This window comes from Arvicola amphibius, chromosome 10 (genome assembly GCF_903992535.2).
Source record: "Arvicola amphibius chromosome 10, mArvAmp1.2, whole genome shotgun sequence".
Classification (NCBI taxonomy): Eukaryota; Metazoa; Chordata; class Mammalia; order Rodentia; family Cricetidae; genus Arvicola; species Arvicola amphibius.
Window position 1 is genome coordinate 119,267,530 of NC_052056.1, and position 24,791 is coordinate 119,292,320.

At 51.0% G+C, this 24,791-nt stretch overlaps 1 protein-coding gene across 1 annotated transcript in view; it reads left to right on the forward strand.

Moving 5' to 3' along the window:
- The first annotated feature begins 23,553 nt into the window (after positions 1 to 23,553).
- Positions 23,554 to 24,791, forward strand: part of Rbm19 (RNA binding motif protein 19) — an 82,271-nt gene continuing 81,033 nt past the window's right edge. Inside the window, exon 1 of the mRNA XM_038345320.1 lies at positions 23,554 to 23,696. Within this exon, the coding sequence (XP_038201248.1) occupies positions 23,661 to 23,696 (36 nt within the window). The 5' untranslated portion in view covers positions 23,554 to 23,660. The remainder of the gene's footprint in view (positions 23,697 to 24,791) is intronic.

Here is a 24,791-nt window from a genome sequence, read left to right on the forward strand (position 1 = left end):
GAAAATGCCTTTGATTTTGTACCTTGATTGGCACGTGAGATGGGACCCGCTTAATTGATTGTCGGAATCCTGGCCCAGAGCGGGATGGGGACCACTGAAGACTTGGATGTTGTATCTTCAGGAGACGCCACAGCCTTGTTACACACTTGTCTGTCGTGTGTTCTGTGTAGACATCCCACTCCAAGCTAAATTCTTGTGGGCGTGCCACCCTGCCGATTTGCACTGTAAGGATGGTGTAGAGATCTGAGCCAGGAAACCGCGCTTATAGACACACTATAGAACCTGGGACTGCCTCCCAAGCAAAGGACTTCAGCTCCAGCTGCTAGGGAAAGAAGCTTAAGATGCTTCCAAACCTCAGATGTCATTACTCTTCAAAACGGAGTCTCACTATGCAGCCCAGGCTAGACGTAAGCTTCATTCTGCAGCCTCAGCTTCCCAAGGCTGGGATCACAGGTGTGCACCACTGGGCCCAGCTGGGTGTGAATCTTTGCTCACACCTGACTAGCGCAGATGCTGTTTCCTACATGAGGCGATGTCAGCGATGGTGATGAGGGGAGGGGAGGTCAGGTTTCTGAACTGCCTAGAAAGTTCTAGCTAGAGATGTGGCCTCCTTGGCTCTTGTTCCTTTGTACATAAGCAAAGAGCTTGTCATTCCACACATTGCAGGCTGCCTGGGTCCCCTGGGGTGACGGTCTGGAGCCTGGGACTCCTTGTGTGTCTTCACTGAACCTGCGGCTCGTGTGCTCCAATCTACAAGGGTGCAAATGTAACAGACATGGACCCGGGACGGAAGGGGCTTACACTGCATTGTTTCCCACTCCTGGGAAGACTAAGTGGCCCGTTTCAGGGAGAGCAAGCCCAAAGTTATCTCTAAAACTTAAGAACAGAAGGCACGCACAATAGCTGGCTCTGGGGTTCAGAGCACTTCCTGCTCTGCAGAGAACTGGGGTTCAGCTTCCAGCACTCACACCAGGTTGGCAGCGTCCTGTGGCCCCTGTGCCAGGGGATCTGACGCCCTCTTCTGGCCTCAGAGGGCATCTGCCCACACATGTGTGTGTGTAGGAGAGAGAGAGAGAGAGAGAGAGAGAGAGAGAGAGAGAGAGAGAGAATTTTAATTTTTAAATATTTTTTTTTAAAGAACAGAACACTGCATTGTGACTGAGTATCTTTAAGACTGGAGCCAAGAGAAAATCCAGCCCTTACCAGCTTGCCCATGTTTGAGCAGAGACCTCAACCTGGGCATACGTCCTTTGACTGCCAATCGTTTTATAGTGTTTATTTGGGAAAGGAGCAGAATAGGGTTTTTGACAAATCGTCATCGAATGCTTCCAAGAAGATGCAAAACCCTGAGCAGAGAGGGCACTGGGTTTGCCTTTCCCAAGTGGGAGCCAAAGGAAGCCCAGGCAGGCTGGTCAGCTCCGGATGGGGCTAGCCTAGCCAGGGCAGGGGAGGCCATCTTGCAGAGACGCCAAGGGACCACCTTGGGCAAGACTGTCCTCCATGCCTCACAAATGACTCATTGTCCCCAGACAGCCTGGCCCTGGGCTTGGGAGGAAAGGTGGGGATTGTTTGCCCTGGCAGAGTCAGCCAGGAGGGTCTGGGGACGCTGCTGCTGTGAAGGGTGTTTGGGCTCCTGTCCCGATGGAGAAGAAAGCCAGGGCCCGTTCCAAGGGCGTGACGGCCATAGTGAAATGGACGTGCGAAGGCTTTGGGATGGAAGCCTCTGTTTTGGAAGAGATTAAGAGATAGGAAGAGGGGAAATGGGGCAGGAATGAAAGCCAAGGGAACTGGCAGATAGATACCGGTGTGCAGTAACTCATGGGCCCAGAAAGCCCAGCACTCAGCCAGTGTCTCCCCTTCCTTAAGGCTCAGAGGAACCCAGTCTGATTAGCTTAGGAAGAAAATTGCTGTCTAGAGCCCGCTTCAGCCTGTCCTCATCACCGCATGGACAGGGACAGGTCTATCACACAGGCACGTCACACACTAACTTCCATAGCCCCACGCATGTGGTCCACAAACACTGGTGGCTGACATCTCGGTCCCACATCTCTGTAGCCTAGTCACGACCGCCCCTTACCTGAGAGCTGTGTGACACACACACACCCCATGTCCTTCCCTGCAGAGCTGTCAGTGGCTGAACCAAGCCACTCACCCCCTCTGAGGGCTCTCGGCCCTTGATTTGACAACAGCAGCTCCCTGATGGAGGACGAGGACATCGGGTAGTCTCCAGAGACACTTCTATTTACACATGGAAGGGGCAGCACCGACCTCTAGTGAGAAGAGGTCCAAGGCCTGATGTTCCACGAAGCCAGGAACATATTAAAGGCCGATGGAACCACAGAGGCTCATCCTAGCTCAAGAGCAGAGCCTTCCCCAGTCTCGATTACTGCTGCCAATGGAAGTGACTAATTCTATCTACTGATACTTGTTCTCCATGGACCATGGAAACATCTAGAGCCAGGGCCACAGAAAACAGCCCAAGCCCAGGCTATCCGAGAGGACACTTGGGGTGCCCCAGAAGGCATGAAACCACCGCTTTGTGTAAGACTGCAGAATTAGAACACATCTCAAGGAGACTTAGAGAGTGGCCCCATTGAGGATAAGTGCTAGAATGATTCTCCCGGGTGAGTTTCAGCACAGCCCCTCTTTAACCTGGTGCTGCAGTGTTCTGCAAGATCGTGGAAGCTACAAGCTGGGCCCGGCTCTATAGCGGACCCGTCAGCTGGCGGCTGAGGGTCACCCAGAGCGGTGCTGATGTGTGTGCTGGTTCTGACACCATCAGCACTGAGCTAACAGAGCAGCGGCCGCTAGGAGCAGACCTCTGAAAATGGTGAAGCCCCAAGAGGAGCAAGCTCTCGGTAGTGAGGCTCTGCACATGAATGGAGAAGGGAGGAGAACACAGGTGGGGCCCCCCGACCTAGGGAATCTGCCAAAAATCCCGATGATTGGGTTTAAATGAATAGCCCCTAAGGCTATTTCCTAATCTGCAAAATGCTGTTGCCTGTCCAGATGTACGCCTGTCCTTCCCTGGAGGTAGCAGAAGGGGAAGAGGAGGCTGAGTTGAGAGCTGCAGTGAGACTGGAGGCCATTCACAGCAGATCTGGCCAACAATCCATGCTCCCCCCCGCCCATCTCTTCCTTCATGAATTGTCCTAGCGTGTACCTCCACTCATGATTCGTGCATCTGTGAAGTTACAGCAATGCTCCCAAAGCGTGTGAGCTTGGAGACTCATCTTGGTTCCCGACACCCTGCCCTCTGCCCCTTCAGGAAGTTCACCAGCTCCAGGGCGTCCTTAAGCCATTGGATGAGTTTGAGGCTGTATATTACTGAGAGTGGATGGGGCTGGGACCCAGTGGGTAGAGTGCTGTTTGCCTAATGTACGTGAAACCCTGGGTCCCATCTCCAGCACCGCATAGACATAGCACACGCCTGTAATTTTGGAGACAGAAGGATCAGACATCCAAGATTGCCATCAGCTCTGTAGTGAGTTCAAGGGCCAGCCTAGGCTACGTGAGACCAAAAGCATACCCAAAGATTAGCATTCCGGAGCTGGAGAGGTGGCTCAGGGATTAATAGTGCCAGTTGCTCTTCCAGAGAATCAGGGATCTGACCTCTTGCCTCCAAGAGTACCAGGCACACACGTGGTACATAGATATACGTGCAGACAAAATGCCCACACACATAAAAATCATGTTTTAAATTAAAAGAAAAAAATTAAAGGCTAGAATTCCCCTTCTGCTCAATTGCTACATTTGCTGAATGGGTTGTCAGCTTTCTGGGACCACTCGGATAAAAAAAAAAAATACCAGATTAGAAGGCTTAAACAGCATAGATGATGGTCCCATGTCTGATATGTAGGAGTCCAAGCCTGAGGTCAGGGTTTGACAGTGCAGCATCCTCAACAGGCTCGCGTCTTTGAACACTTGGTCCCAGCAGGTGGAGCTACTACCGAGGTTGACAGACCTCTATGATGGAGGCAGACCCGGCAGAAGTGGGGTTCACCCTTGAGGATTCAAGCCTTGTCCTTCTTCCAGGCAGGGCCCTGCTCCCCTATGACTGCTTCCTAATCCACCAAGATGTGCACAAGAGACATTGCAAACTCTTGCCACCAGGGACAGATCCACCCCGGCCACCACGCTTCAGCTTCCAAGCCTTCCCTGCCCTGCTGGACCAATATCCTGGAACCTGTGTTCCAAAGTCCTTCTTCCCTTGCTGCTCCTCTCACATTTTTGCCACAGACACAAGGAAAGGGTGCAGGGTTGTGAGGGGTTAGTGCCCAAGAGCGAGGCACATGTCCCGAGGACACGAGTGGACCATCCCTGGGTGACCAAGCAGCTCCATTTCCAGAGTCCCGAGGAGCTTGGCCTTTGCACAGTGGGCACCGGGAGAGTGCTGGCCACCTCAGAGCTGTTGCAAGGTTGCTATAGTGACAGAGCCTGGAAGGCTAGCACCTGCCTCACAGGGTCCCCAGGGAGAGCGCGTTTTATAACTGACTCTAGGGAAGATAGGGAGAGTCCTAGCGACCAGAATATTCTTCATTTGGGTGCTGATTCTACAGATGAGTCTAGACTGTGAGTGTAGCATGCTGACATGGGCTTATTAATAAGCCTGAGGCTGGGGGATGGCTCAGCTGGTTATGTGCCTCACAAGCATGAGGACGTGCATTTGATCCCCAGCACACGCATAAAGAAAGCTGGGTCTGGCGGCACATGCCAGTAATCCCAGCACTGGAGAGAAACAGACAGGTCCCCGCACCCCAGGCTCACCAGCCAGTCTCCTCTAATTTGTAAGCCTTGGAATATCCAGAAACCCTGTCGCACAGAAAACAAGGTGGGGCTGGAGAGATGGCTCCGTCACTAAGAGTGCTCACTGCTCTTGCAGAGGCACGGCATTGGGCTCCTAGCACCTCAAGTGGCTCAGATGTATGTTGCTCACACGCTAGGAGACTGGACACCCTCTTCTGGCCTCCATGGGCACCCACACTCTCATGATGTACTTACACACACACACACACACACACACACACACATACACACACATTTCTTTTCATCTAGAAGAGGGGAGGAAAACAGTTGAACAGTTCATGAGAAGTATGGGCCAAGATTCCTTGCCCCACCTCCACCCCTCGAGGGCGGGGGCACACACACACACACACACACACACACACACACACACACGTGTACAAAAAGGAAACTCCCTGCTGCTACTGGTAACACGACAGACACCCAGGTATAGGAGACCAGGACAGGATTCTTGACTGATGCCAAAATGCCAGGGGCTTTATTTCGGGTCCCTGTCTCCTGCCCATGCTCTCCATTTGGACTCATCCCCAAGTGGCCAAATGCAGCTTCCTCCTCATGGGACCTCCAACTGCAGGCCTCGGTCTCCGCCCTGTCTAGGGGAAAGAAATGACCGTTTCCTGTTTACAAAGTCCTGTGCTGGGTCTTCACTCTACATCTGGAGAAATTGAGACTCGAAATGAGGGTTCATCCCAGGCTCTGCCATGGTTTCCAGGGACCCAAGGAAGGAGAGTTGTAATGCCAGATAGCACCAGCAGGGGGCGCTGCTCTGGGTGTCTTGCACATGTCTTAGCCCATTTGACCATATCGTCTACCCCCATTTTACAGAAAAGCAAATGAAGGCACGGAGCTTCCCCTGTTGCTTTTCCATCAGGTAGCAGTTGGGTGGGTCGCTCCACCCGCCCCCTCTTTGTCCCCACCTTCCACCCCTGCCCTGTCCTTCCCCTCCCCCACCACACATTCAGCCAGGCTGGGTCCTCGCCAAGTCTCAGCTGTCACAGTGTTCCCATCTTTGATCACTAGTCAGCCCAGATGTTGGGTTGATCAAAGGCAGCTGTTGCCTGGACCCTCCCCAGAGCGTGTGGGACAGACACGTGACAGACGTGGAACCTGGCTGGGTGGGGCCTTCTCCATCCATCACCAGTTACCTAATAGGAAGGCCACTGGTCAGAGTAGCTTAGGGATAGCTGGTGCCGGTTGCAGGGGCCTGCCCGGCTCAAAAGGAATCCTGAAGCAAGAACTCAGAAGGAAGCCGGTTCCCAGGCAGGGCAGCCATGATGCCCCCACCAGATGGCCTCTGGACCTTGGCTCCATCTGTCTCCCTGTAGGCCTTCAAGAGCTGCAATTGCTATTAATTAATAGACTGAGCACTGCACACTGGGGAAGCTGAGGCAGGAGAATTGTGAGTTCAAGGCCAGCCTTGAGACCGTATCTTCAATAGGGTGCATAGCGCAGAGGCAGAACACTGGCCAGGCATGTGCCAGGCCTGGGATTGATCCTCAGTGCAGGGAGGAGTGGTGGTTGGGCCTGAGCAGGGAGAAGACACATCTCCATCCCCTTTGCTGATTCAGACATTTACGGACACTTTCTACTAGAAACAAGGTTATCTTCTGACAGCAAGATGGGTTAGCGGGTAAAGGGGCTAACAGCAGAGGCAGGGACAATTCCAGAACCCACATGGTGGGAGAGAAGGAACAGTAAGCTGTTCTCTGACTTCTATGCATGACTGTGCACAATGATCACACATACACAAAAATAATAAATAGTAAAATTTTAAAGAGATTTTTCTCTATCCTGGACAATTAATATATTGTTTTATAAATTTTTATGTAAATGTATGAGCTTATACACACACATATGCCCACACACATACACATATGCCCACACACACACATATGCCCCCAACACACACATATGCCCACACGCACACATATGCCCTCCACATATATATGCCCACAGATGTATATACGCAGACATATATGACTGTGCACCATGTGCATGCCTAGTGCCGGAGGAGGCCAGAAGAGGATGTTAGATCCCCAGAACTGGAGTTACAGATGGTTGTGAACTACCCTGTTGGTGCTGGGAACTGAACTCGGGTCCCCTGCAAGAATAGCCAGAGCCCCTGACCCCCAAGTCGTCTCCATCCCTAACATGTTACTTTAGTACAAAGGAGTCTTAATGTTTGAACCAAATATCAGCGTGAAGACTCAGCTATGACTTTCTCAAAGGTATGCTATGTAAGAAGAGAAAAGGGTGCTGGTGTTGCCAGTTAGCTATGAAGGGTCCCACCCCCAGGAGCCCATGTGTTAGCCGATTGGCCCTGGATGCTGGCGCTATTGTGGAAGGTTTGGGGCGACTTTAGGAGGTGAGTTTGTAGGTTGCTGGGGATGGGTCCTTAGAGAAGTCTTGTCACACTCACACATACACAGCACACATACCAACATACATACACCCACACATAATATACACATACCATACAACACACACATAAATGCACCATGAAGGACATACATGTATAACACACAGACACAGATGGATAGACACACACACACACACACACACACACGGACCCCTCTCAGTCTCCTCCCTCTACCACCTCCACCCCACTCCCAATTCTCTATAACACACAGACACAGAAGGATAGACACACACGCGTGCACACACACATGCACGCACACACACAGACACAGACCCCTCTCCCCCACTCAGTCTCCTCCCTCCACCACCCAGGCCCCTGCTTCTCTATAACACACAGACACGGATGGATAGACACACACACGTATGCACACACACACACACACACGGACCCCTCTCCCCCTCTCAATCTCCTCCCTCCACCACCCCCACTTCTCTATAACACACAGACACCGATGGATAGACACACACATGTGCATACACACACGTGTGCATACACACACGGACCCCTCTCCCCCTCTGTCTCCTTCCTCCACCACCCCCACTTCTCTTTAACACACAGACACAGATGAATAGACACACACGCGTGCACACACAAACGTACACACACACACACACACACGGATCCCTCTCCCCCCTCAGTCTCCTCTCTCCACCACCCACCCACCCCCACTTCTCTATAGCACACAGACACCGATGGATAGACACACATGCGAGCACACACACACGACCCCTCTCCCCACTCAGCCTCCTCCCTCCACCCCCTCACCCACCCCGACTTCCTATTGCGCACAAAGCCCCTTCCTCTGCACACTCTCACTGCCCTGATGCGTAGTGACAAGTGCCCAGCAATTCCAACAGCCCTTTCTCGAATATGGACATTATTGAGAATTAAATGGAAACCTGGCCACAGTGGCACAGGCTTGTCATCCTGGCATTTGGCAGGTGGAGGCAGGAGAATCGGGAGTTAAAGGTCATCCTTGACTCTCCAGTGAGTTCAAGGCCAGTCAGTGGTACACAAGGCTCCCCCACAAATCACCGGTAAATTAAAGAGGCTGGAGGCATCACTCAGTAGGGTCACTCACAAAGTGTCTTAGAGTTCTGCTTCCAGTTCTACTCCCCTCGCCCCCAAAAGTACACAAGCTGACAGTTAAAGTCACATTCAAGTAAGGGAATTACCCAAAATGCCTCACTTCCTACTTGTCTCTCCACATTTTATTTGCTGCTGGTCAGCAGGAATATTATATAACGGAAACCCGGCTCGGTATTCAGGGCCGGGGCTTACAAAGACTGACCACAGCAGTATTGTTACACACCGGGAACTTTGAAAAATATATTTATTTTTACTTATGGGGGGAATCCCACAGAGACCAGAAGAGGGTGTCAGAGTCCCACACAGAGCTGGAGTTACAGATAGTTGTGAATCCTGCCTACTTGGGTGCTGGGGTTTTGAAATGGGGCCTCCGCAAGAGCAGCAAGTGCTCTTACCTGTTGGGCAGCTAGCATTTCTCCAGCCACACATGCCAGGAATTGTGTCCCTCGGATCCGCTGTGGCTCACAAAGGGTCAGGACATGATCCTTTTCCCCGCTCCCTGAACCACAGCAAGAGTGTCACACTGTCACCCAAGCCTTGTCTCAGCCACAAAGTACCAAGTCCTTCAGACAAAGGAGGAAGCAAGACGGCTCAACCGATAAAGGCACTTTCTGCCAAGCCTAAGGACTAGAGCTCAGCCCCTGGAACCCACACTGTGGAAGGAGCTACCAGACTTCTGCAGATCTGGCATAGAGGTTAAGAACACTTGCTCGACACTCATGAAGACCAGCGTTCAGACCCCAGCACCCACATAACCAGGAAGCTGTCCTACACATGCCTATGACCCCAGCCCCAAGAGGGACAGAGACAGGAGGATTGCTGAGACTTGCTGAGAAAATGCAACTTCTGGGTTCAGAGACAGTCGCTGTCTCAAAGGAAGAGACAACCACAGAGGACACCCAAAGCCACCATGTGTTTTTAAAAATCAAACGATGAAGCGGGCATGGTGACCCACACTTGGGAGGCAAAAGCAGGCAGATCTCTGAGTTCAAGGCCAGCCTGGTCTACAGAGCAAGTTCCAAAACAGTCAAAGCTACATAGTAAAACCCTGTCCAAAAAAAAAAAAAAAAATCAAGTGAGGGTTGGGAATGGGAGTAGGGAGCATGTGTTCAGTGTATAACATGAAACTTTGGATTTGGGGCGTTTCTTTGAGAAGTGTCTCATGCACTCCAGGCTGGAGCTAGACATGGAACCCAGGGCTTTGTGTGTGATAAAGCAAGCGCCCTGCTGTCTAAACTCCAGCCCAGAATTCCCACTCCTTTGTGGTGTTAGATACGCGCTTGCTATATAATCCGGGCTGGGCTAGAGCTCACGATCTTCCCGACTCGAGTGCCGGGGTCAGGGGTCTGTGCTGCCATGTCCAGCTCATGGCTCTATCCTTGTAAACCAGGCTGCGTGCAGGCTTGGAGACAATTCCTCTTCCTTCAGCAGATGGGGGGATGGTCACCGGAGCTTTGGAATACCTGCTGATATTCTTATTTCCCCAGCCAAGGCTCCAACGTCACAGGAACCCAGCAGCTTTGGGAATGGAAAAGCAAAGAGACCCACAACCCATAGGTGGCCCAGCTGGCCTCTCGCAAAAGCAGCCTGTCTTCAGTCTCCACGTATTCTATTCCCCAAGACACATGAACACTGCTAGAAGAGAAAATTTCTGGTTGATAGTTGAAACTTTCTGGGCCTAATGGCCCTTAATATTCCTAGCACTTGGGAAGCTTAGGCAGGAGGATTGAGATTTGAGGCCAGTCCACTTTTACAAAAGTAAAGAGGTTTTGTAAAACCAAGGTGGTTCAGTGAGTAAAAGCACTGATGATGTTTGATCCCAGGACCCGCATGGTAGAAGGAGAGAACCCAGGGCTGGAGAGAGACGGCTCAATGGCGAAGGTAATGGGCTGCTCTTGCAGAGGACTTGATTCATTGCCAACATCCACATGGCAGCTCATAACCATCTGTAACTCCAGCTCCACAAGATCTGATGCCCTCTACTGGCCACTGTGGGTACCCACACTCATGTGTGCACACACACACAATTTAAAATAAATCTTTTGCTTTTTAAGAAGAAAGCTGACTCTCACTATTTGTCTTGGGGATTCCATGTGAGTGTTGAGGTATACACATGCACGGGGTGGGAGAGGGAGGGAAGGAAAGAAGGCTGGGGGTGTAGCTTGGTTGCTAGGGGTCCTGTCTAGCACTCACAAAGCCAAATTTGGTTCCCAGCACTACTCTGTGAGCACGCCTGTAATCAATCCCAGCATTCAAGTGGTGGATGAAGGAGTATTGAGAAGTTCAAGGACATCCTCGGCTACACAATGAGTTTGAAGTTATCCTAGACTACACAAAGTAGAAACTGGAGAATCAGGGCCAAGCAGATGGTATAAGTCAGATCTGCGTTCCTCTTCTCCCCCAAGTCCTGCTTTGGGACTGCAAAGCTTTTGGGGGGATGGTCAAGGTCGGAGTCCCCAGCCTGAGTGCAGGGTCTCACTATGTAGCCCAGGCTTGCCCAAACTGGCAATCCTCCTGCCTCAGCCTCCCCAGAGCTGTGATGAAAAGCGTGTACCTGCACAATGGGCTTTTCCACTGTCCTGGTCTGTGTGTGTTCCAGGAGTACAGAGCAGAGCCTAGCCCTCGCTGGCAGACAGTTCTGGGTCCTCAGTGTCACCAGGGGCGCGGTTTCCAGAAACAGCACCTATGAAGTGCTCCCCCCCTCCTTGATTGACACAGTCTGGCACAGACTAGAGGGATTTATATTTTCCTGTGCAGATATTGGTCTGTGTCTCATAGCCTGGGCAGTTTCCTCTCAGGACGCAAGCAAGAGATGGAGCAGGCCATGGGAGGTGTCCCCTTGGCGGTCAGTGGCTCTGCCCTGCACTCCGCGAGCTCCAGGCTCCTCACCCTTCCACTCCAGCCCCCAGAAAGCCCGAGAGCAGAGCGGGCCCATCAATCACCGGGACTTTAAAGGGCCTTCGGCTTTTGTACGCTGTGTCCTCCCGATGTTTCTCTTAGCTACATGCTAACACCCGTCTGTTTGGAAGTCACAGCAAATACATCTTGGAGAGGACTTTGATCCCTGGCAGCTGTGTATGTGTGAGGAGCCAGCGTCTCCGGGGCAGAGACAGCATGGGAAGGAGGCAAACCGGACCGGTCTCTCTCATGCCCCCTGGGCTTGGTACTTCACCCCAGTCCAGGCCTCAGGCTCATCCCAGCATGCTGCTCTTGGAGGCACAGTGGAGCGCAAAAGGCCAAGTTTGGACAGCAGAGTCCTGGGTTCAAGTCCTGACCAGCCATATGATCTCAGACAAGTCTCTCAGCCTCTCCAGGTATGCCCAGCCTCAAGTGGATCCGTTTCTGGTTTTGGCAGGCCTCCCCTAGAAGCCCAGCCGCAGACTGGAGGAGTCCAGCAGTCGGTACAAAGAGGGATATCTGGCTAAACAGGGAACAGGCCCAGGCACCCCGTGTTGTACGAATTGTCACCCATACACACACAGGAGCAATGAGCTCTGGTTTGTGGCTGAATATCTTGCTTCTGTCGCACGCAACCAAAGTCAGTGTGGCTTTAAATGACCTGCAAGTCCAAGATAAAGACAAGCAAGCACAGAGCTGCGTGCCTTTTGGCGGTTATTGGGAGAAACGGACAGGCACTGGGCCGTGCGCCCTCTGGCGGCCACATGGAGGAACTGACGGCTGCAGGGAGGAACGGGCCTTTCTGATGTGGGTCTCCGGTGGGACGGAGAGAGAGTAGAGATTTGCCTCTATTGATGACACTGTGTTATCACAGGGGAGTCCTGGGCTAGCTCTTCAGAGCAGATCAGAGCGGCTGAGTGATTCTCCCATGCTCACACAGCTTCTAAATTTACCGCCTGGATTTTGAACCCCCAAAAGCCAACATTCTCTTCTGAACCTCCCTGAATCCCCTGGGCCAATCAGGCTCAGAAAGGAGGCTTTCCTGCAGACCTGGGCTCCCTGGGAGACAGCTGAGAAGTCGGGTCACCTCCCCAGCCTGACACTTTACTCATTCCCCTCTATCGGGAGCTCTACGCAGCTCCTCTCTGCTTCTGCTATCCCGTGAGCACTGGGTGGACACACGTGGTCCATCCCCCGAGTCTGCCTCCCCGTGGATCTGGCCAAAGGGCCCTGACAGATGAGTTCAGGAAGGGAGACGTGATGGATCGGATGTCATCACAGCTCCTGCTAGACAGGACCTCACACTGTCCGTCCATTCCTCTGGGTACACCATCCTGTGGCTTCTCCTGCTCATGCGTGGTCAGCCACCCCTGTGTGTCCCCCTCCTCCATCCCTCAGTGGGAACAGGCCACCACCTCATGCTGGGATGAGGCCATGTCTCTAATTACATTCTCACTGTTCCTCTTTAGAGTCTTTCCAGTCCCACTAGGTATCTACCCAGAGTATCCGGGTCTTACACTCATGGCCTGCTCTTTACCTGCAGGCTCCACTAGGGCCAACCACGTCGTTAGCGCCAGGAGGAGCCGTTGAGGTCCAGAAACCACAGTGAGTCTCAGTGGCTCAGTACCTGGCGCCTCGGGTTGCCTCCTTCCCGAGAATCCAGAATACACCTGAATATATGGATGAAGGCAGCCTCCTATGGGAGCCAAAGACCTCGTCGGGTGCTGTCCTGGCCCAGGGAGAAGAAGTTTAACCTGCACAGAGAGGTTTAGCATCCTTCCTGAGGTAACACAGCTTGGAGGTCAGAGGTGGGTTGCCAGCCTAGATGAAAACCAGCTCCATGGTCTCTATCCTTCTTCTGACTTTATGACCAACCGCCTGCTACTGCTTATGTTTAAGATGGCAGCCTATCCCGGCAGCCTGACACCCACGACAAAGGAATCAAACAATCTGTCGTCGCAAGGTCTCTCTTGCCTGTGAGACGTAGGAACAGGATGAAGATGGCCGAGAGGTCCCTTGAGGATGGGACCCCCGACTCATAGGGACACAGTGACCCAGCTTTCTCACGCTCAGAGTTGAAGCCTGCGATCAGATATGTAAAACCACGCACACATGCATGCACACATGTGCACACGTGCACGCATACTCACACACGTACACACGTGCGCACACGTGCACACGCACACGCGTGCACACGCGCACACATGCGCACACACACCCATCAGCCAAGGCGCCTTTAGGAGCATGTCCTTAAAGCCCCGAAGTTAAGCCCACAGTGATGCACTACCTCAAGTCAATATCTGTGTTTCTGGATGGTCTTAGGCGACCCCCATGAAAAGGGGTCTCCACCCACGTATGAGAACCACTGCCCTAGACATTCGAGGGAAAGACGCTGCTCCCAGGATTTCCACTTGTCGGCCCTTCCTAACCTCCCTGAATGATGGGCCCACCCCTTGCCATCTGACCCTGTCCTTGCATGACTTTATGTTAGTCATGCCTTGCTCTTCTGTCTTAGGATACAAGGAATGGCCCAAGGGCCCACTGGGCAATTCCCCCAAATTTTCCCATCCTAAGGGCCCATAACTTCACATCTGCAATGGCGCTTTCCCCTAGTGGAGCTGGAGAAGTGCTTCTCGGCCTACTGTGGTTCCCTGACCTCTTCTGGTGTTTCTTTACCACACCCACACCTCTGGGGACCATGCCCCCCCTCCATCAGAGTCCCTTCAAGCCCTTGGCGGCCCATCCCTGATAAATCCTGCCATCCCCACCCTGCTGGCTCCCTGGCTTCTTTCAGTCACTCGGTATTCAAATCTATTCATGTTTGTAGAAATATTGACCAGCCAACTAGAACCGAGCGAGTCCAGTGTTGGTCTGGATCCTGCCAGGGAGAAAGAGGCCGTGGTTTGCGCTACTCCGCGGTCCTCTTGCTCCCCCTGCTGGCGTTAGTTTGGAATTGCAGGCAGCTTTACTAACAGCCTCCCTCCCAGACAGGACGAGCCTTGCAGTGTAACAGGGAGGCAGATAACAAGACAGAAATCCAGACCAAGCCAGTGCAAGCTGCTGGGGCAGAACCTTGAGTAACTACTGACAGCGTGGCGGGTAGGTGCTACAGCCCTGACAAAAGTTCCAGGCTGGGCAAGCTCAGGCAAGTAGCTTCACCTCTGTGGGCTCCCATTTTGCCCTCCATAATTGCACGGCTATCCCTGTGGGCTTTTGTGAAGTTAGGGAGAGCTAGTCTCTATAGCCAATGCTTCAAAACACAGGTTTGTTGTTACTACTGTTGGCTTTGTGATAACCGGTGTGTGTGAATACATTCCCTCTGGTTCTCACGTGCACACACACTCCCCTGAAAATGGGTGCTAGCGAGGGATGAAGTTTTCAGAGTGGGTGACTGACCTGCCCAAGGTCACACAGCAGAAAGTGTCCGAGTGGGAATCTGAAGCCGGGTTGGGTTCCTCGCTGCTCCTCTCCTGGAGAAGTGTAAACTTGAGGAAAGGTGGAATGTGGCTGTCACAAAAGTTTTAAAGAACACCTGTACTCTTTCTTTCTTTCTTTCTTTCTTTCTTTTCTTCTTTCTTTTTTAATGTTACTTGGCCTTTGTTATTATTACTGTTATATCTTTTTTAGAAAAGATTTTACTTAATATATGTATTTATGGGGCTGGAGAGATGGCTCAGAGGTTAAGAGCATTGCCTGCTCTTCCAAAGGTCCTGAGTTCAATTCCCAGTCAACCACATGGTGGCTCACAACCATCTGTAATGGGGTCCGGTGCCCTCTTCTGGCCTGCGGTCATACACACAGACAGAATATTGTATACATAATACATAAATAAATAATTTTTTAAAGATATGTATTTATATATTTATATAATATTTTATAATATACTATATATTTATGTATATACATATTTATTTATAAAAATTTACATATACACACAGTGTTCTCTGCATGTGTGCCTGCAGGCCAGAAGAAGGCACCAAGTAGGAGTACTGGGAATTGAACTCAGGTCCTCTGAAAAGCAGCCAGCGCTCTTAACCACTGAGCCATCTCTCCACCCCTGACACCTGTATCTTTAAGAGTAGGAGCTGGGACCTCCACCAAGAGGGGAAGCTGCTGACCTGGCAAATGGAAGGAGTGCAGTCCCCAGGAGTCATGGGAAAAGCTGGGTGAATGAGTCCCTAACCCCAGCACCTGGGAGGAGGGCGGATCCCTGGAGCTGAGCGCTGAGAGGCTAGGCAGCCTTGCTGAATGTGTGCGGGGGGGGGGGGGGGGGGATCCCTGGAGCCAGCAGACTAGCCAGCCTTGCAGAATCTGTCTCAGAAACATGGAAGAGAGATTCAGGAATACACGGACATCCATGTCTACATGTGTGTATCCTTGTGCATGCTCACACATACACACACAGAGAGACATAGGCTAAATAACAGCTTCACGTAGTATTAACCATCCCAACGGGTCTCGACAGCCCCTCTGGGGTTCCTGGTGGTCCCGTTCAATAGGACACACTGTAACATGGGAAACCAGGAGCTCCTGTGTAATCCCTTTCTCCATCCTCCAGAGCCAGAGGTTCTCAACCTTCCTAACACTGCGACCCTTTAATACAGTTCCTCATGTTGTGGTGACCCAACCATAAAATTCTAGTTGTCGTTACTTCCTAACTCTGATTTTGCTACTGTTATGAATCGCGATGTAGATAAACACCCGTGTTTTCTGATAGTCTTGGGTGCCACCTGTGAAAGGGTCATTCAACCCCCAAGAGTTCATGACCCACGGGTTGAGAACCACTTCTCTGGCCCCTTCAGTGCTTGCTTTTCCCTAGATGGGAAACCAGCCGCCTCGGGACTGGTTCTGGTGCCTCAGGGTCCCGAATTTATACGCGAACCACTGTGGCTGGAGCTGCGGAGACCACCCTGGGTTGGTTTTGTTTTTAATTCCTGAGGCCAACCTGGGGGTTCCAGGCGCCCCCCAAATTTAAAATGGTAGGGGGAGACGTAAAGGGGGCAAGAGGTAGGGGCAAGACAGGAAGTCAGGAGGGCAAGGAGGACACAATAAAGTTAAGGTGAGCAAGCTTATTAACGCACAGGGACAGAAGGCCACAAACAGAGCAGCCTTCCGGACATGTGGCAGCCATATTTCCCAGACCAGCATGGGGACATGGGATTCATAAAGAGCATTCCATTTTTTTAATGCCTTTAAAACACCTTTCTGAGTTGAGCCGTCTCTGGGGGGAGGCTATATTTAGTTGTGTGTTTTAATAACAGCAGTTCATGAAAAATAATAAAAATCAAAGTCTATGAATCTGGGACCTGGGGAGTCGCCTGTGTCTGCCCTTTAGTTAAAGGCGAAGCCCCCAGTGTCCCCCCCCCCACCCCATGAAGACTGAGCCAGCCTATCCTGACAGGGTCTTGGGGTGTGGTCACATCCCTCATTGTTAAGGACATTTTAGTACATTTAAAAAATGGGGCAGAGTCAACAAATGGCTTTGAAGCACGGTGACCCTGAGTTGTCCCCAGAATTGAAGGTATGTTTTAAATTAAAATAAATAATAATAGTTCACATGTGATAATTGCATTTTCTTGATCTCGTGCATGAGTGTGGGCAGTGCCATGGCGTGTATGAAGTTCAGGGGACAATCCGGGTGTTTGTCATCCACCTTGTGTGAGACAAAGTCCCTTCCTTTGTCATTTGCTGCTTCCCTTTCGGCAATTCTCTCCTGTCCTCCTCCCTGAGAGTGTTAGCGTGTCCGGTCCTCAGAGCTTCCACCACAGCACTCTGCCCGGAGCCGTCTCCGAGCCTGATAGTGGTGTTCATACGTAGGATACAGTGCAACCTTTGATAGATGTACGCAGAAGCAACGCTCCCTGGTGGTCTAGTGGTTGAGTCCACACTTGATCACGCTGTGCATGCAGCGTGCTCTCAAGCAAATCCGCATGTCTCTGCCCACTGCTTCGACTTGCCTTTGAGCAGAAGTGAGCTCCCTTCGTAGAGACTCTGCAGCTCACCAAACCTGAAATGGTTCCTCTGCCCTTTAGGGGAAAGTCAATCAGTCCACGTGTTAGTTTGTTTTCTTGTTGTGTGACAAAAGGCCTGACAGACACAACTTAAGGCATCCAGGAAAGCCGCAAGGGTTTGTGTGACACCGTTTGAGGGTACAGTCCACCGTGGTGGGGAAGCAAGGCGGCAGGACTGTGAGGCAGGCAGCCTCATTGCATCTGAGGTCAGGAAGCGGAGAGAGGTGGATGCTGGGGTCCCAGCCCCTGGAATGACGCCACCCACATGTGTGGGTCTCACATCCTCAGTTACGTCTTTCTGGCAATTAAATCATAGCTACACCCCACGAGTGTCTCCTACATCCAGCCAAGCTGATAATATTTGCCTTTTGTGTGCCCCCACCATGCCTTGGTGATGGTTTCCATGGTCATCACTGCTGACTTTGATCCTGTGCTAATTTCAGTATAGCTCTATATGCATGTCGTTAACACCGTCATTAATTTTAAAAAGTCAGAAGTTGTTTTCTGACAAATCGCTACGTAACGTAAACGACGTCTTCTTGGGGCTGTAGCAATGGCTCAGTGGTTAAGAGTGTCTCCTGGAGGACCAAGTTTAGTTCCCAGCACCCACATCCCGTGACTCACAGCTGTCGGTAACTCCAGGATATCCAGTGCCCTCTTCTGGCCAGTGGGGGCACTGCACTCCCATTCTCTTGTACATACACAAATAAGAAATATAGATAAGTACTTTTTAAAAAGATGTCTTCCTCCTGCACACCACTTTGTCTGTCCCCTTTCCAGAAGCACCACTCACCGTCACCTCCTCATGGGCCTCTGAGATCATCTTGGCCGATGTAATTGGGGATTTTGGGGCCTTTGGCTTTTTGTTTCGTTTTGGGTTTTTTGTTGTTGTTTGGTTGGTTTTTGAGACAAGATTTCTCTGTGTATCCCTAACTGTCCTGAAACTCACTCTGTAGACTAGGCTGGGCTCAAACTCAGAGATCCGCCTGCCTCTGCCTCCTGAGTACTGGGATTAAAGGCGTGCACCACCACCCCACCCCACCCCACCCCACCCCACCCCATGACTAATGCGATTGTTAAAGGTTGAATATAAACCTGGCAGTGGTAGTGCACATGTTTCCACTATGTGGAAAGACTCTGTCTCAAAACAAACAAACAAACAGGATAAAAGGGTTGGAAAACACTTAGAAATCAAGATCCTACTGCCTCTAACATTGAGAGCCACATGGGGAACCTTATTTGGAAACCAGGTCTGAGAGGTGAATGAGTTAAAATGCAATCATTGCTTCCCCTGGGGAGAGGGCAAGGTGTGGTCTTGCACTGGGCAGAGGAGACCACAGTGAGATGTGGGGAGGTGGAGACAAAGAGGAGAGCTGAGGAATGCTAGACCCTGAGCTAGGCAGTGCCCTGGGAGGAGGGCTAAGTGTGAGGTTGCCGTGGTAACAGAGACAGTGTGTGCCCTTTCTCCATGCCATCACCCCCTACACTAGGAGGACAATGCACACGACAGATTGTACTTGGTTTGCTCCTATCTTCCAGCGTATCTTAGAGGTTTCCTTGTGACCATTCTCCAGTAGCTGGTCCCTAGTCGACCATCCCTGCTCCTTCACCCCGCCTTGTACCCTGTCTATGATTGCTCCTGTCCCTGGTCAGTGTGGCAGGTCGAATGAAGATGTCCCCATAGGTTCATACGTGTGCACGCTTTGTCCCCAGTTGGTAAACTGCATGGATAGATTAGGTTGGTCCTTGTTGAAGTATGTCACTAGGGGCAGACTTGAGGATTCGAAAGCCCACAGCAGGCGCTCTCTCTCTCTCTCTCTCTCTCTCTCTCTCTCTCTGTGTGTGTGTGTGTGTGTGTGTGTGTGCGTGTGTGTGTGCGTGCGTGTGTCTGTCTCTCTCTCTGTCTCTCTGTGTCTCTCTGTGTATCTCCCTGTCTCTGTCTCTCTGTCTGTCTCTGTCTCTCTGTCTCTGTCTCTCTGTGTATCTCCCTGTCTCTGTCTCTCTGTCTGTCTCTGTCTCTCTGTCTCTGTCTCTCTGTGTATCTCTCTGTCTCTCTGTGTGTGTCTCTCTGTGTATATCCCTGTCTCTGTCTCTCTGTGTATCTCTCTGTCTCTCTGTCTCTGTCTCTCTGTGTCTCTCTCTGTCTCTCTGTCTCTGTCTCTCTGTGTCTCTCTCTCTGTGTCTCTCTCTGTCTCTCTCTGTGTCTCTCTCCCTCCCCCTCTGCCTGTGGATCAAGATGTAGCTCTCAACTACTGTTTAATCACCATGGCTGCTCGTGTGCCACCATGCTCCCCACCATGATGGTTACAGACTCTGAAACGGTAAGCCAGTCACTAATTAAATGCTTTCTCTTTATCAGAGTTGCCTTGGCCATGGTGTTTCTCCATAGCTATAGCACAGTGACTAAGACAATCACCAAGCCCTAGATTCTGGTTGGGTTGCCCAGTGTGAAGCTACAGTGGGGAATGGGGGGAGCAGGCAGACTGGACACGGCCTTTAAAGCAGCCACACACCATGTAGCTCTGTGACGGCCCCACCTCTCTTCCCACAGCTCCATGGCCCCTGCCCTGGCCAGTGTACTTCAGAGTCCAGCTTGTGGGGGAGAGGCTGCTGGCCTCTGGGCGTGCTGTTTCTTCTTTCTAAAGCATTCTACTTTTATTTTAGATGACGTGTACATATGTGTGTCTGAGTGTAGTTTCTAGTAAGAAGCCTGAGATTAAGGTGTCCTCAGGGCCACACCCACTCTCAAAGCTCTCTGCACACCTGGTCCAGTTTCTGGAGCTACCGTGCTGGTCTTTGTGACATCCACCCCAAATCTGCCTCCTGCTAACTTCACTCCCTCAGAGTCGAGACATAGCAACCTGACTCTGCTCACAAACCTTCCAGATACTCGAACTATACCGAGCTCTGCCGGCAATCAGCATTCCATAAGCAGCTGTTGATGGCTCACCTGGCTCCTGGTGGGGAGCTTTGCGAAGGTGGGTTTGATGAGGCCTCTTTAGAAGCAAAGCATGGAATGAGCAGGCTGCTTGGCTATAGCTTGGAAATCAGCTGAATATGTTCCCTGGAAGCAATGTTTTAAAAGATTCCCGAATGTGTATATGTGTGTGCACATATGTGTGTTGTCGCATGTGTGTGCATACACGTGTGTGCATATGTGGTACATGTGCATGTATACTTGTGTGTGCATGTTGTAGTGCATGTGCGATCATGCACATGTGTGTGTGTGAGAGAGAGAAACAGAGAGAGAGCGAGCGAGAGAGAGACAGAGAGAGACAGAGAGACAGAGAGACAGAGAGAGGGCCAGAAGACAACCCCAGTGTCATCCTCAGAAATATGGTCCACCACCTTTGCAGGGTCTTTTCTGTCCTGGAACTCACTAATTAGCCTAGATTGGCTGGCCCTGGAACCCAAAGGATCCACCTACCTCTGCCTTCTGCCTCCCCAGCACTGAGTTCTAGCAGGAACTACCACAGCTGGCATCCGTGCGTGGGTCCTGGGTCTAACCTGGGTCCTCATCCTTGCAAGGCAAGAACTTTACTGACAGCCTTCTCCCCAGCCCCAGCAGTGACTTCTGCAATCTTAAGTTTTGCTGGACACACAAGCTCCCTGCACCTGGCACTCAGCAAGGAAGATGTTGCTGGTCCAGACATTGTGCTGGAGCTGGTCTTGGAGAGCGGGGACGGGGGAGTGGGTTCAGAGACAAAGATGGCCACCTTCACCAGCCAAGAGGGAGATCCAAATCAAAGCAGCAAGAACAGCCAGCAGGACAGGTGTAATAAAAAAAAATGAAAATGGTAGAACAGGAAATGAGAATTTTTACACGCTACTCTCAGAAATATGACACAGTTTGAAAAACTATTTGTTCACGAGTTCCTCCTAAAGAGAGTTACGTATGTCCGAGGAATCCCACCCCAGTGCCGTGTTCGTGAGAAACGAAAACACGTGTCCACATAAAGACGTGCACACAGAGGATCTCAGCAACATAATTCACACAGACCGGACCCATCTGGATGCCTTAGGCTGATGGATGAATACACAAATGTAGCAGGGTCAACATTTAACACTAGTCAGGGGAAAGAAATGGAACGAAGAACAATTCACCCAGGGACGCGGATGAAGCTGGGAAACAAGGTGCCAAGGGAAACGTGCCAGGAGGGGAACACGGCCATAGAGACTCTGTGGACGGTCTAGGTTCCGGGTGGGGAGGAATGATGGCTAGTGCCGGGCTTCTGGAAGGAGACTGAGAATGTCCTGGTTCTTTGCTTGTGTATGGTGGTTTCAGATTTGGTGTTTATATGGTCTTTATGTGTGTGTTTGTTTCTTGTGGGTTTTTTCTTTGATTTTTTTTTTAAAAAAATGCTAATTTGTTTGGGGTTTTTGTTTGTTCTGTTTGTCTGTTTGCTTTCTACAGAGAAAGAGAGAGAAAGGGCTGGGAGTTGAGTTGGTGGGGAGTTGGGAAGGATCTGGGAGGAGTCGGGGGGAACCATGATGAAAATACATTGCAGTTTTCAATAAAAATGTTCTAAGGTTGTGATGAGTGAAAGATTGTCCACATACTTAAGACCATCAAGTCGGACACTTTTATTGTTTTATTTTGTGTATGGTAGGTGTGTGCTACCACACGTACATGGAGGTCTGAGAACAACTCGCTGGCGTTGGCTCCTTCCTCCCCCTATGAGGTACCAGGGCGTGAAAGGGGTAAAAATTCAGGTTGTCAGTTTTGGCAGCAAGCTCCTATGTTGCCAAATCGGAATCCTCCACTTTGAGTAGATTGTGTGGCATGTGAACTGTATCTTAATAAAGCTGCCAACAGGAACAAAGGATATGGGGAGATGGGGTGAAATGTCTTTTCTTTTTTCTTCCCCAAGACAGGGTTTCCCTCTGTAACAGCCCTAGCTGTCCTGGAACTCGCTCTGTAGACCACCAGGCTGGCCTCAAACTCACAGAGATCTGACTGCTGCCTGCCTCTGCCTCCTGAGTACTGGGATTAAATTCACCACCGTCACCCACCTGGTGAATGTCTTTTAGAAGAAAATTGCAAAGGCTTTATGGAAAGACGCAGGGTTCAGCTGAGGCATTGTGGGTAATAATAGTAGATGGTGCCTTCTCTGTAGAGAAATTGGGGGTCTCCATCTAAAACCTCCCTTGCCTAAGAACAGGTCCAGAAAAGGCTTTGAAATACAATGGAACATGTTAAGAACTGAACAGTCTATGCCCTTGGGCCCTAGAATAAAAACCCTTCTAACTGCAGCAGGCACAAAGCCCACCGAGGCAAGTCTGGCCAAGAACCCAGCCCCGAGGCTGGCAGATGAGGGGTTAAAAAGGTTCCCCAGAGAGCAGTGGGATGCCTGTAAGGTTACAATCTGTTGGTAATCATTGTGAGGCTTGGCGTTCCAATCCCCTAATTTCCATCTTTCTACTTAGCACCTACATGGCTTGAATCAAGAGGCACCATTCAACAGGGCTGTTGTCCCCAACGCTCACCCCATAACAATATTCACAGGACATGCTCAGTCACTGAGTCAGTGCTGGGCAGTTTCTCTATATAAAAAGCAAGCAAGAGGCCGGGCGGTGGTGGCGCACGCCTTTAATCCCAGCACTTGGGAGGCAGAGGCAGGCGGATCTCTGAGTTCGAGGCCAGCCTGGTCTACAAGAGCTAGTTCCAGGACAGGCTCTAGAAACTACAGGGAAACCCTGTCTCGAAAAACCAAAAAAAAAAAAAAAAAAAAAAAGCAAGCAAGGGGGCTGCTGAGAAGGCTCAGCCGGTTAAGGAGCTTGCCGCCCAGCTTGACGACCTGACTGATCCCCTAGACCAACTGCTAGCTGTCCTCTGGCGGTCACATGTGAACCCCGGAACATGTGCACATACACACAGACATACACACCTACATATACACATATGTATACATATATACACATATATGCACAATAAACAAATGGATTTGTAAAAAGGGGTTGCTTTTGTTGTTTCTTTTGAAACAGGGTTCTTCTGTGTAACAGCCAGAGAATTCTATCTGTAGACCACACTTGTTTTGAGCTCCGCCAACCTCTGCCTTCCCAGTGTAGTGTGAGCACCACCAGCCGGAAAAAAAAAAAAAAAAGTTTTTCTTAAGCAAAAATCCCTACTCTTTCTCAGCCTCACCCTATGGGTTTGGGGCACCAGCGCCCCCTGCCGGCCTTACAGAGCTTTGCCATCTCCAGGACTCAGAGGAGAAACTGCGCCTGCGCAGAATGCGCGCTCAGCGCTCCCCCTCCCCCTTGTTGAGGGCGTGACTTCCCTAAAGACGCTCCAATGAGGCCACGCCCACTTCCGGGAGGAACCTGGCGGGGGCCACGTGACGCACCAAAGATGGCGGCGCCCAGTGAGGTGGCGTGAAAGTGGTGGGAAGTCGGCGTGGCTGGGTGCGTGAATCAGAAGCGTGGAGGACCTGGGAGCCATGTCGCGACTGATCGTGAAGAACCTCCCTAATGGGGTGAGCAGGAGCCGTGGGAGGGGTCCGGAAGTGAATGAGGCGGGAGGATGGTGGGATTCTTAAGTCTGAGGCAGGACTGGCACCCGGTAGACAGGCATTCGGTAACTGCGTGCCCTGCGGAGTCAAGGAGGAAACCAGCGCGCGTATGTGGTGACAGGCGACCAGGTGGACACTCAGAGGACCCCTCCTTGTGATGGCGGTTAATTTTGGTCAACTTAACACAAATTGGAGTCACTTGAAAGAGGGAATTTCAGTTGATGAATTGCTTCCATATGATTGCTCGGTGGACAAGTCTGTGAGACATCGATGGGTGATTGACATGGGAGGGCCTAGCCCGCTGTGGGTGGTGTCACCTCTCGGCAGCATAAAAATGCTAGCTGAGCAAGTAAGTCTACAGAGTTCCTCCGTGGTCTTTGCTTTAGTTCCTGCCTTGGCTTCCCTGGATGTGTGATTGGGACCCTGTAAGCCGAATAAGCCATTGTCCTCCCTAAGTTGCTTTTGGTCTCTCTGGATGGCAACAGCAGCAAGCAGACCAGAACACTTACTGTTCCACTGTCACAGAGCAAGCTCAGCTCCAGACTTGTTTCAAAGCCGGCACACTCCCATTGTCAGCTTTCAATAGGATGGCAAGTGAGAGGCCAGCCTGGGTTACATAGCAAGATATGGCAAAATTAAATAAGCAAACAAATAAATAAACGAATTTGTTTGGGCTGTCGGTGGGGCCACATGCCCCTAGAGCAGTGGTTCTGAGCCTTCCTAAAGCTGCAACCCTTTAATACAGTTCCTCATGTTCTGGCGAAACACCCCCCCCACACACACATACACACCATAAAATTATTTTGTTGCTCGTTCATAACTATCATCTTGCTACTGTTATAAATTGTAAATATCTGATGTGCAGGATATCTGATACGCAGTCCACAAAGCGGGTTGCAACTGGCATGTTGAGAACCACTGCCCCCGAGCCACACATGGAAGTCTGGCTTGTTGAAAATAATAATAGAAGCTAGCTGCCTACACTGTGGGACATTTTAGCCACATTATAATAATAACATGTTAATTTTTCATTACTTCCCTGATAAAGTGGTTGAAACA